Here is a 13,376-nt window from a genome sequence, read left to right as displayed (position 1 = left end):
AAAGCCAGACTGAAGCTAGGCTAGCAAGAAGAATCCCCATCAGTATATCAAATCGTCTCAACTTTGTTCTAACAACAACAAAAAGAAAAGGAAAAAAAAAGAAAAAAAAAGCATAGCAAGGTGTTGAATATTCTGAATTCTTTTCCCTTAAACAGGCTCTAGTCAGGCAGTTGGATTTCTAACTATGACACAGTTGCAAGCTTTGGCTGAGATCTTAGATAGATCAACTGAGGAAAAAAAAAGGAAAACAAAACCAAAAGCATTCACCTAAATAAAGCTGAAGACTGAGTAGTGTTTCCAGTTGAAATTGAGTGTGGTGCTTGAAGATTCATTGTTAATTCTGGTGATCCAAACTTTAGGCTTTTAGAACATATTAGGTTATTTAACATTCTGTTGTTGAAGTCACAATATCTTCTCTTTTTGCTAAATCACCTTTGTAAAGGATATTACCTTCTTTCACTAAAAACATTTTTATGTAGAAAAATCTCTCTCATAACTAAATTTCATGTAGATTTCCAATTAGGAACTTTATTTTTTCACTTTAAGAGAAGAAAATAAATGCATCTCAAAGTATTCGTTAAAAAAGAATAGAAACTATGAATTGCCTTTGCTATAGTTAACATGGCTAACATGTGAACAAAGAAATGATTATGAGTCTTGAAGCAGACCAGGCTGGCTTCTTAGTTTGCCTGCACAGCTCAGCAGTTATGTTTAAGTGGTTAACATTAATGACACACAGATATTAAAAAAAAAAAAAAAAAAAAAAAAAAAAACAGAAAATTAAAACATCAGTTCTAACATGATACAGCTGGAAAATGATGCAAAGAAAAAAATATTGGAAAATTAAGGACAGGCTTACATGAAAGATTACTAATTTACATGGAACAGCCTGGGTACTATTAGAAATGTGGCAGCGAGTAATGAAAATAGATCATCTACCATCTGCAGACAATTAAACCCAAAACTGCTGCTGCATACTATTTTGAAGTCTCCCTCTGCACCATGCAAGCAGTGCTGCTTACAACTAGACAACTGCAGCAAATGAGTTAAAAACGGTGTAATAGTCTTTCACACATTACTAATGAAAATGTTCTAGTTTTGCTAAGTAAGATTAACAAACTAACAGTTTGGTCAGAGACCCAGACAGCTCCCAATGCTTTAATGCATTGGAAAGATAATTTTCTTGATAGGACATATTATGCAATTTTGAATACTAATATAATAAACTGTATACAGTAAAATGTTATTTCTAAGATTGTTACAGAGTTGGTACCAATTCCAAGTTTTATATACATAACATTTCTGTTTGGTCATAGCCTACTGTTGCTCCAACCAATATTCCTGTGCAGTCCTGCATTATCTGTAGGAGAGTCCGACCTGTTCTCCTTTTGAGAAAAATGAAATTGTTTTATAGAAAGATAGAGCAGGCCGGTTGCCATGGCTTACAGCAGCAATCCCAGCACTTTAGGAGGCAGAACCCAAATTCCAGCACCTTGGGAGGTGGATCCCTTGAACTCAGGAGTTAGAGACCAAATGAGTAACATGGTGAAACCCCATCTCTAAAACAAACAAACAAAAAAATACAAAAATGAGTCTGGCATGGTGGCTTGTGCCTGTAGTCCCAGCTACTTGGGAGGCTGAGGCAGAAGGATTGCTTGAACACAGGAGGCAGAGGTTGCAGTAGTAAGCCGAGATCGCACCACTGCACTCCAGCCTGATCAACAGAGGAAGAAACTGTCTAAAAAAAAAAAGAAAGAAAGAAAGAAAGAAAGAAAGAAAGAAAGAAAGAGAGCACCTAATATCCAAAAAGGTAAACTATGAACAAAAAGTTACTCGAAAATAGCTATGTCAGTCAGCCATGTATTCACAAATAAAAAGGAACTCAAACTACAGTCAGAAGCTAAGTCTACCATATAAAAAGTATATTATAAATATCAGGAATGATTTTTATATGATCTCTATGTTCTGCTTTGTAAAGTGTTTATTTGTAACTATTATTTTTAATTATGAAGAAAAAATTTGATTATGCTATACATTATCTTCAAATGGGCCAGCAGGCCCACCACCTGCTTTTCCAAATAAAGTTTTATTGAAACACATGCTTAATTGTTTATGTATCGCCTATGGCCGCTCTTGCCCAGCAAGAGAAGAGCTGAGTAGTTGTGACAGAGACCAAATGGCCTACAAAGCCTCAAATATTTATTATGTGGCCCTTAACATAAAAAGTTTACTGACTTCTAACTTAAAATTTTAATAAAAATTATAATAGAGAATTATCACTAAGCTTGGAGATATTCCCTTTTATAATGAAAAAAAAATAAAGAATTTATCAGCTCCAGGTATTGTCTCCAAAGTATACAATTGGAATAAAGACAGAAATTCCAGTCTTATACTTTGAAGACAATATCTGGTGCTGATAAATGTAAGGTCCCTGTGGATTAGACTTCTAAAGGGTCATTTCCGCTACGTGCAGTGAGATCTTCTGAAACTTGCTGAGCCAGCATTTACCTGTCTACATTTTGCATGACTCCTTAAAAGATGAATTTGGATCAAGTAAATTTGGGAAGCAAAAAGCTTTTCAGGTTTCTTTTCTTTATGAACTTCTCAGGGGGCCTTAATATACTCATGATGTACATTATAAAGATCATGAAAAAATACATTTTCTCTATAAAATGTTGAATGATGAATGTTAATGTTCCTATTTCTAAATCCAAAGCATAAATAACAGCAGATTAGCATATATGAGTGGTCTTGATATATAATTTGTTTTCTCATGTATAGAATATGAGTAATTAAAAGGACTCTTAATTAGCTTTACATCTCAACAGATATTCTTTTCAGTTCTTTTATCAGCGCCCTTTCATTCTGTACCATTACGGCCTACAAAGGATGATATTTCATTGAACAAAACAATGAACAGAGAAACAGTCTGTAGAAACTTCTCAAAAAGCTTAGTGATTAAAAAAAGAAACATTCAAATTTCTGAATACAGAATTCTATCAGAACAATGGAAATCCTTCAAAGTTTCCTCAAGGTCTTCCAGCAAGGCATATTAACATTCCATTACAAATTTAAGTTCAATAAAACGCTAAACTTACAAAAAGAGTCAAATCAATACTTTTTTCATGAAAAAATTCCTTAAAATATAACATTAAAAATGATTTGTTTTCTTTTTGTTTAAGGCTTATAGTCTAATTTCTCTAATAGTTTTGGAAAAGGAATTTAGCATGTATTTACGTGAAGTTTTTGTTTTGATTTCTAGCTAAATAAAGGTGTCCTATCTTTTGATTTCCCTGGGTCACACTGGAAGAAGGAAGTGTGTTGAGTCACACATAAAATATACCAACACTAACAACAGTCAATAAGCTTTAAAAAGAATGTCCATGCATAAATCTCCTATTTATTTATTTTTTTGAGATGGAATGTCACTCTGTCATCCAGTCTGGAATGCAATGATGCAAACTCGGCTCACTTCAACCTCCGCCTCCCAGGTTCAAGTGATCTCCCTGCCTCAGCCTCCCGAACAGCTGGAATTAAAGGCATCTGCCACTGGCTAATTTTTGTATTTTTAATACAGGCAGGGTTTCACCATGTTGGCCAGGCTGGTCTTGAACTCCTGACCTCAGGTAATCCTCCTGCATCAGCCTCCCAAAGTGCTGGGATTATAGGCGTGAGCCACCATGCCCAGCCAAATCTCATAATGTTATAAGAAAGCTTAAAAATTTGTGTTGGGCAGCATTTAAAGCCATCTGGGGCTGCATGTTGCCCATGAGTCACGGGTTGTAAAAGCTTTAGCTAGACAACAGCCAAATAACACCAAGGAGAGGATTGAATTAATACACATGACTGCTCCCCATGTACCAAAACCCCCCAAAACCCCTAAGCACTTTCACAAACCTAAAATCTTCAAAATTTAAACATTTATGCATTAATTTAAAATATTTAAAATATTTATGTATCTATAGTTGAAAGTCTTGGAGATTACACCTAACGTACAGGAGGCACACAAATAGTTTTTAAATGGAAAGCAGGAAAGTTCCCAAATGGCTATACTACCATGGACAAACATGTAGTGCCATCACATTATGGAAGACTTTTATTTAATGGAAGATTAATGTAACATACATAGTGTAAACTGATTGTTACATCAATTCGAATGAATAGATCTCATTCAATGTAAGAAATCTAATTTACTAATAAGACATTTGGATTTGTTTAGTGCATTCTACCAGTTTAGAATTTATTATCAATGAAGCCTTCTCAAACTAGCTGCAAAAGAGTTTCCATCCTACTAGCTATCATGAGCCCACCATAGTGAATATGAAAGCTAAAGAACGCAAATACACTAATCACTAAAACACATTTGGACCAAGTGGTCATAAAAACATCCTACTATAAAAATGTGAATGTGACTAAAAACCAACACAATTTCATAGATGTTAAGAAATATTTAAAAGCTACTTTATTCACTCTACTATACAATTAAAAACAATCCCTTGAATTGGGCAGGTAACACATAAATATCACGTATACCTTGGTGTATGGTGTCTTTATCTTTTAACTCAAGAGAGAATATTCTGTGATGAGTTTGCCTGCAGCTCACATGTACCTATAGGAAACTCATCTAGGCGAATAAATGAAGAGGATACATAAAATACAGGCAATCCCCCCACACATATGAGGATATACAATAACACAACTTAGATTTTTTTCCTGTATAACTTTTATGAAGTTGATATTTAAGATGAGTGTCAAAATATACCTTTGCAATATGATTAAAATAATCACTACATTAAATTTATAAATAGTATGAAATATATTTTTAAGAGGCATACCCTTACTTTCAATTATAACCTAGCTCTTAGTGAAAACAAATCCACCTCCATACTTTCTCTATAAAGATACTTGTCAACAGTTGTTTCAGGAGAACATTGAAATCTTTGTACATTCAAAATGTTGCTTAGGAAAGCAATTCTGTATGTGAAAACTCAATTAAGCCATCGCACTGTGAGCAATATGTGGCAACTCACACTCAGGATGTTTGAACTCTTTTACATTTTAAACGTCTTTATGGTACCAACGCAGTTAATAGATCTTCCTATTTCTCTGTTTTGACTATGTAGTCAAGACAGAATGGCTTCCCACGTTGCAAGACAATTTCTAGTATCAATAAGGGCACATTTTCTGACTTAAAGGTGGTGAAACATTACATTGTGCTAAAAGGAGGGTTGCTAAATCTGTCCACGTAGAATTCAATAAAATAGCTCAAAACAGTGTAGTTTTGCCTGGAGGGAGAATATCTTCCAAGTTTTCCTCCTGTGCTATGATTTTATGAAACAGAAATGACAATGTTATGCAGTAAATATTAAAATTTGTTTCCCTCTTTCTCCAAAAGAGGTTCTTGGGATAGAGTTTGTTGCTGTGTAAATGTTTGCAAATGACTCAGAAAATAGGAGTGGAGAATATTTAGTCAATCAGGTCATCTGATTGCTTAATCATTCTTTGGTGAACTGGAAAACAAATTACAATACTGATGAAATCTAGCTGATAGAAGAAAATGATCCAAATCGCTATCTAATTCAATCTATTGTGGAAACAGCAAACTTGTCAGGTTTCCACATTTAATAGTGTATTATTTATATAATTATTTAACTATGTAAATGAGCATGATGACAGATATTTTGTTGTTTTCACAGTAAATTGGGCAGTGACTCAATCCTCACAAAGAGGAGGTCTGATGCTTACACTACACAATACTGTCACTGGCCAGAGGTGCTGCTGGATGAAAAGCCATGAGCAATGGTGAAAGAAACATGGGCGCTAGGAGTGTAAGCCTTGATCCCCAGATAATCAACTGAGTGACCTTGGTGAGTCATTTTTTTCTCCAAAAATACACCTTTTCCTCATCTTAAAAATAAGAATAGCAGTACCTGTTTCCTTTTTCATAGTAATGAAGAAATAAATAAGAACACATGTATGAAAGAGATTTCAAAACTTTCAGCGTGACATTGAACATTAGGCATTATAAACTAGGGGCCCGGGAACAGGATTTATTTTTTCAGACCTTAAGAGTAAGTGAAATGTGATACAAGAATATTTTGAAATTCCTGTTGTTGAGCATGGACCATAACCTGGAGATCTAAGAATGTCAATGAATACCTTGCTCAAGGGCTTCATCGTACTGTAATAATTAATAGTTGATGGCATATGGCAGTTTAGGGAATGCATAAGCAGCTATACCTTTAGCAAATATCAATTTATTCCTTTAAATAAAGTCACTTAGGTACAATATAAATATAAAAATTGAGTGTTTGAAAATTAATATAAATAGACTTTTGGATATAGAACTACAAGCCCATGAGGACAAACAAGATACAAATGCCTGGCACAAAACATGTAACTAAGGAATATTTGTTGAGTTAACACTGAATTAAAAAGTCGTGTATGGTTCACAAAATAAGAATTCAATGAGAATTTTGAAAATGCATATGTACATCATGGTATATTCAAACTATGTTCACCTGAGAGTTAAATACCAGCAAAAAGTTATTTTATCCAACACAACTCATCAAGTATGACCTGATTAAATCTTCTGCTACAGACCTAATGATGTATTTTTATCATCATCTCTAAATCAAATCAAACAGAACTTCCCACTGTACACATGGTTACTCCAATGGTCTGAAGGATTGTATTTAACTTTGAGTGTTTTAATTTTTTTTGGAGACAGAGTCTTGCTCTTTTGCTAGGCACCAGGATGGCGTGCAGTGGCACGATCTTGGCTCACTGTAACCTCTGCCTCCTGGCTTCAAACAATTCTCCTGCTTCAGACTTCCAAGTAGCTGGGACTACAGGTGCGTGCCACCATGCCCAGCTAATTTTTGTATTTTAGTAGAGACGGGATTTCACTATGTTGGCCAGGATGGTCTCAATCTCTTGACCTCATGATCAGTCCACCTCAGCCTCCCAAAGTGCTGGGATTACAGGTGTGAGCCACCGCACCTGGCTAAGTATTAATTTATACTTCCTCATTTTAAGATGACATTTTAAATTTCACAAAGCCTTTTCTTTTATACTTCCATAGTGATGGTTAAAACAACACTGTCAAGTTGACCAGATATGATAGCTTATGTTCACAAACACATGTCTGCACTTGCTTCTGTAACAGTGCTGTGTGTAAAGAGCTCAGGGTGACTTGCCCTACCCACTTCTGCAGCTCATCCTCTATCACATTCTCTCAGAGTTTTAACCAGGCTTGGGAAACAGAAGTTCCACAGTAACATAACCCGGTTAATAGGCTCAGAGAGACATGCACCACCAGTGAAAAAAGCCCAGATAGACTCCACTTTCTACTGCTATTACAACTAGATCACTGCTTAAAAATAGTGGGTGATATTTTACTCCTTTGCATATGAAGATTCACTAGATGTGGTACTACCAGGTATGACACTATGGTTTAATAAAACGTGTACTGAGATCATATAAAAATTAAATTCATTTGAAAAAAATAACTACTGAAAACTGCTTGGAACAAAGCAGTATAGCTTCTTGTTTTAAAAATTATCTATATGAGTTACACTCAGTCAATGCTAATTAGCATCAGATCCTAATACACACATGCATTCATGCATATATATATGTATATATAACACATATACACATTTATTTTCAATCAAGTTATCGTTCAAAAAGTTTTGAAACACAGGTTAAAATAAACATTAAGGAACATGAACTAGGAGAGCATCCCACAATTTCAACCTACCTTTTGTGGCCACTCGGACACAGTCTATTTTGGTTTCCTGTGTCAAATAAAGAGAGGGAAAAATCATTATTCATGTTTTATTTAAATCAAATAGAAATGTCTGTAGTTCTATTTAAATAACAGCAATAAGGAAGGATCTCACTGTCCCCAGTGTGTCTTTAAGCACACAGCAATTTTTCTTTGAACCACATTCAGATACATTTTCTGGTTCCAGTGCTGGCGATGCTGGGCACTTCCAGACCAGACCTTGCTATGTACAGCAAGGAGCTATACATAAAATGTCTCTGCCTGGTGGTCCTAGACCTCCTTCACCGGACCTGTACTTTCCCCCTGAGCAAGCAGTACTGAAGAGGTATGCTGCATCTCAGATTCCCCCCTTTCCACTGGCAAAAGTTAAGTTGACAATGATACCTAGACCTATGCTGTGAAGGAGGGACCCACTGTGGTATCTGCAAAACATTTCCTTCTGTCTAAGGAGACTTTCGAATCTTATCAGAGCTCTGGGTTGGTCTCAACAGGAAAGGGAAACAAATTCAGAAATGACTCAATGATACTTTTTATTTTGTTTCCGTCTCATCTTTCTATTTTCTCTTAGTGGAAAAAAAAAGATACTGAATTTAGTCACAGTTATAGAAAGGAGAAACTCTTATGGAACTTCTTTAGTTCCCATTTCTTTAATGGGACAGACTATGCTGAAAAGACAGATGCTGTGAATCTCCCAAAATTTTAAATGAGCTGAATATATGTGTTGGAGCTATACTGTCTTCCTGTAAAACAGTAAGCTAAGCAGAATTGCCAGCCAACTTTTGGTAACAAGAAAACTGAAAATAAAACGCATCATGTTGATGATACACTCCCCAAATCAAAAAAAAAAGAAAGAAAGAAAGAAAGATGAGTATATTCGTTTCTTTCTAAAAATTTCTCCAGACAAAAATAATTTTAGGAGAAGAAAATCACATTTGTTTACAAGTAGAAATGAAGAAAAGCATGACTTCAATTTTAACTATTATTTTACTTAATCTATGTTCACATTAACAACCCCAAATAGCCTAAGTTAAACATCTGTACAACTTACCCCATTGGCTCTACTAGCAGCTTGGAAATAAATTCTGTAGCTTTTATGGGGGAGAAGGGGAGTGTTCCAGTATCCATTGTATGTCTTATTATCACCAATTGTAAAAGGCTGTGCAGCTTGGAGGCTGTCTGCAGGGAATTCTGCAGCAAAGTAATACTGTGAGTTCAGCAGAGAAGCATTCTGGAAGTGAATTGGCACTGGGTAGCACTTTAAGATTTCTGTCGTCTTTTTAGTTCTTCGAGGACGTTCTTCCTCAACAACTATTTGATAGACACTAGAAAAACAAGAGTATCATCAATGATATTTTATGAACTGAACTGATCCACTTTGCCTTCAACTGCATGGACACAGGACACTCAAAATAAAGACCACATTGGACATAGTTGACAGTAAGTTCTTGGTATAAAACAGACTTTCCTGCAGCACTTGCTCAGTGAGAGGGAGGGTGCTTCAGTTCTTCTTCAGAACTCTCCCACTCAAAATAAAACTATTTAGTGAGAGAAACAAATTTCACCATAATTTAAAAATTTTTAATATAATCTCTACTGTTTATGTGAGCTGAAGTAGTATTTTTCTCACATGTAACAGAAGATGATTTTACAGACAACTCAGTTTATCTAATAAATAAAATTAAATTATACCAACTCTAAATTTATTCTAAAAAGCAATGCATTATTTTCTTTAATGACAACACAAGTAAAATTTTAACAAAACACAGTATGTAGTGATTCCTGTTAACTGAGGTTTATCTTTCTAGGTTTTCTTATGTTCCTTGGCCCTCACCATATTCAGTCAGTGGAAAGAGATGCATAAGAAAAGCAGAGACAAGGGACGACAGTTTCGTTTTCTTTTTTTTTTTTTTCCTTTTGACATCTTATCTTTTTATAAGTATCTTTCTTAAAAATTTATTTTGAAACTTATCCAGAAATCTTTTTTCTTTGCTACCCACTTACCCATCAGCTTAAAAAACTTATCTGAGCACATTCTCTTCTTCTCAAATTTTATTAAAAGTCTCCCTCATATAACCAAAATACCTTTTTCCAAAAATGTGTTTTTTTATCTTCATAAAATAAATGCCATATCATAGGTTATTTTTTTTAATTAAAGGCTTATTTGTTTATTTTGAGAGGGAGTCTCGCTCTGTTGCCCAGGCTGGAGAGCAGTGGCATGATCTTGGCTCACTGCATACTCCTCCTCCCAAGTTCAAGTGATTCTCCTCCCTCAGCCTCCCGAGTAGCTGGGATTACAGGCACCTGCCACCACATCTGGCTAATTTTTATATTTTTAGTAGAGACGGGTTTTTACCATGTTGGCCAGGATGGTCCTGAACTCTTGACCTCCAGTGATCCTCCCACCTTGACCTTCCAAAGTGCTGGGATTACAGATGTGAGCCACTGTGCCTAGCCTTAAAATACTTTTAATTTACTACTGATGTATTACCCATGTCATCAATTTATAAAATAGCATTACTACTCATTATTTGCAGGCTATGAGCTAAACAGTAGAAATTAGAAAAGTATTACTCTAGAGTGGTTTTAAATGAGAAAATTGATATATAACACAAATATATATGTAGTGTAGAGTAAATGATGTATATGCAATAGCTACACAAAGATGAACCAAACTATAGTAAATTATGAAGTTCTAATTGGTGGTAAATTCAGAGAAATTCAGAAAACAACAGACTACTTTTAGCTAAAATAATAGTGGAAAGATAGGTATTTCTGGCAAAAATAACTTTTTTTTTTTTATGAAAGAGGTGGAGTTAGGGAAGTACAAGGAGTGTGTGTGAGAGACAATAATCAGATAAGGATAATGTTTTGGCAGTTTTTCAGGGAGCAGAATTAATCAGAATCAGTGTATGAACATTTTGTGGACTCACAGTGATGATCTGTGATCTGCAAATAATGGGGGTATTGCTTTGTTGCCCGGGTTAGAATGCAGTCTAAATATGAGTATGCCTGTAATTGTCCTTAATAATGGAGACATGAAAGAAAATGAGGGAAGAGAATAACGAACAAGGAGCCAATCAAGATTTCGTTTAAACTTCTAAGTTGATATGATGTGGTACTGATAAGAGTGTATATTTTGTATATTTAAAGTGGAGAGTTCTATAAATGTTAATTACATTTACTTGTTCCAGATCTGAGTTCAAGTCCTGAATATCGTTGTTAATTTTCTGTCTCATTGATCTGTCTAATATTAATGTTGAAGTCTCCCACTATTATTATGTGGGAGTCTAAGTCTCTTTATAAGTCTTGTATGTCTGCGTATTCCTGTATTGGGTGCATATATATTTAGGATCTTTAGCTCTTCTTGTTGTTGCATTGATCCTTTTATCATTATATAATGTCCTTCTTTGCTTCTTTTGATCTTTGTTGCTTAATTTTAACTTCTGCTTTTTATTTATTTATTTTAGCTCTCTGTTTGGTTGGTAAATCTTTCTCCGTACCTTGTTTAGAGTCTTTGTGTATCCTTGAATGTGAGATGGATCTGGATGCAGCATACTGATGGGTTTTAGTTTTTTATTCAAATTGCCTGTCTTTGGATTGGGGGATTTAGTCAATTTAAATTTAGAATTAATAATAATATATGTGAGTTTAATACTGCCATTAGCTGGCTATTGTGTCCATTAGTTGATGTAAATTCTTCATTATATTGATACTCTTTTTGATAATTTTTTTAGAAAGGCTGATACTGTTTGTTCCTTTCTATGTGTAGTGGTTCTTTCAGAAGCTCTTGTAAAGCAGGCCTGGTGGTGATGAAATCTCTGAGTGCTTGCTTATTCACAAAAAACTTTATTTTTCCTTCACTTGTGAAGCTTAGTTTGGCTGGATATGAAATTCTGGGTTGAAAGTTCTTTTCTTTAAGGATGTTGAATATTGGCCCCCACTCTCTTCTGGCTTGTAGGGTTTCTGCTGAGAGATCTGCTGTAAGTCTGATAGGCTTCCCTTTGTGGGTAACCTGACCTTTCTCTCTGGCTGCCCTTAGTATTTTCTCCTTCATTTCAACCCTGGTGAATCTGACGATTATGTGCCTTGGAGTTGCTCTTCTTGAGGAATACCTCTGTGGTGTTCTCTGTATTACCTGGAGTTGAATATTATCCTGCCTTACTAGGCTGGGAAAATTTTCCTGAATAATGTCCTGAAGCGTATTTTCCCGCTTGGATTCATTCTCTTCGTCACATTCAGGTACACCTATCAAGCGTAGATTAGGTCTTTTCACATAGTCCCGTATTTCTTGGAGACTTTGCTCGTTCCTTTTTATCCTTTTTTCTCTAATCTTGTCTTCTTGTTTTATTTCATTGAGTTGGTCTTCGACCTCTGATATCCTTTCTTCTGCTTGATCAATTCGGCTGTTAAAACTTGTGCATACTTCACGAAGTTCTCCTATTGTGTTTTTCAGCTCCATCAATTCACTTATATTCCTCTCTAAATTGTGTATTCTTGTTAACATTTCGTCAAATCTTTTTTCAAAGTTCTTAGTTGCTTTAGATTGGGTTAAAACAAGTTCTTTTAATTCACAGAAGTTTCTCATTATCCACATTTTGAAGCCTGCTTCTGTAATTGGAACACACTCGTTCTCCATCAAGCCTTGTTCCGTTGCTGATGAGGAACTGTGATCCCCCGCTGAGGGAGAGGCGTTCTGATCTTGGGCATTCTCAGCCTTTTTTGGCCGTTTTCCTCCCTTCGTTATAAATTTATCCATCTGTGGTCTTTGAATTCACCGTCTTTGTAATTAGGTTTCTGAGTGGACGTCCAACTTACTGATTCTCAGTGCCGAAATCTGAGCAACCCACTGCACCGACCAAATCAGCGGTGTTAAGATTGATGGTGCTTTTCCGACTCTGCACCAAGAACCGTCGCTCCAAGGCGCCGGCAAAACCGCCTCGCCGGTCACAAGAGTCGAGCTGGCGACCTGTGGGACTCCTCCGCTAGGAATCTCCCGGTGCGTGAGCAACAAGAATTCATGTGAAGGTGTGGTGTCCTCTCATTTTTTGCGCTTTCAGTGGGAGCTACAATCCTGAGCTGTTAGTGATCAGCCATCTTGGATCTCTCTCCAATTTATGTTCGGGACGACAGTTTCAAAAGCCAAAGCCTTGGAGTTCCAAGTGATTAGTAGGAGTAACTCATGACAAAGCCCCTCAAATCCCATATAAGAATGGGCTGGGCATGAGCATCTTTGAAGATGCCTGCAAGGATGACCACTCAACTAAGGATTAGATCTCTGGCACCTGCTCACCCTCTTCCAATGTCTTTGAATTCTGAAGTCACCTTAAGGGAACCAGAGAGACCTTGAACTGATGGACTTCTAGAAAATTAAGATATTTATTTAATACATTTTCTAGAGTGATAAATGTCGTGTGCAGTTTTGTGGTAAAGAAAAAGTTTCTTATGCTGAGAAAAACTAAAGCCTGACAGCAGTTTCCCTGAACTGACTCCAGATTAGATTAAAAGTCCTCGGGCAGGGAGAGAGATCTTTTTCTTACTGTATCAGAAAGGCACCAGAGTTCCTAGGAATCAAGAACTGCTCAATATT

The 13,376-nt window shown here is 35.9% G+C and overlaps 1 protein-coding gene across 12 annotated transcripts in view; it reads right to left on the bottom strand.

Annotated features, from left to right (window-relative positions):
* The window catches only part of PTPRM (protein tyrosine phosphatase receptor type M), an 836,104-nt gene that overhangs the window by 283,065 nt on the left and 539,663 nt on the right, over nucleotides 1-13,376 (bottom strand). For all 12 annotated transcript variants that reach the window (XM_074383756.1, XM_074383758.1, XM_074383757.1 and 9 more), the window contains 2 exons: nucleotides 8,838-9,111; nucleotides 7,763-7,799 (listed from right to left, as the gene is read on the bottom strand). In XM_074383756.1, the coding sequence (XP_074239857.1) occupies nucleotides 7,763-7,799; nucleotides 8,838-9,111 (311 nt within the window). The remainder of the gene's footprint in view (nucleotides 1-7,762; nucleotides 7,800-8,837; nucleotides 9,112-13,376) is intronic.

This window comes from Saimiri boliviensis, chromosome 13, assembly GCF_048565385.1.
Source record: "Saimiri boliviensis isolate mSaiBol1 chromosome 13, mSaiBol1.pri, whole genome shotgun sequence".
Classification (NCBI taxonomy): domain Eukaryota; kingdom Metazoa; phylum Chordata; class Mammalia; order Primates; family Cebidae; genus Saimiri; species Saimiri boliviensis.
Note: the sequence above shows the minus strand (reverse complement) of the source record. Positions and strands in the feature narration are given on the sequence as shown.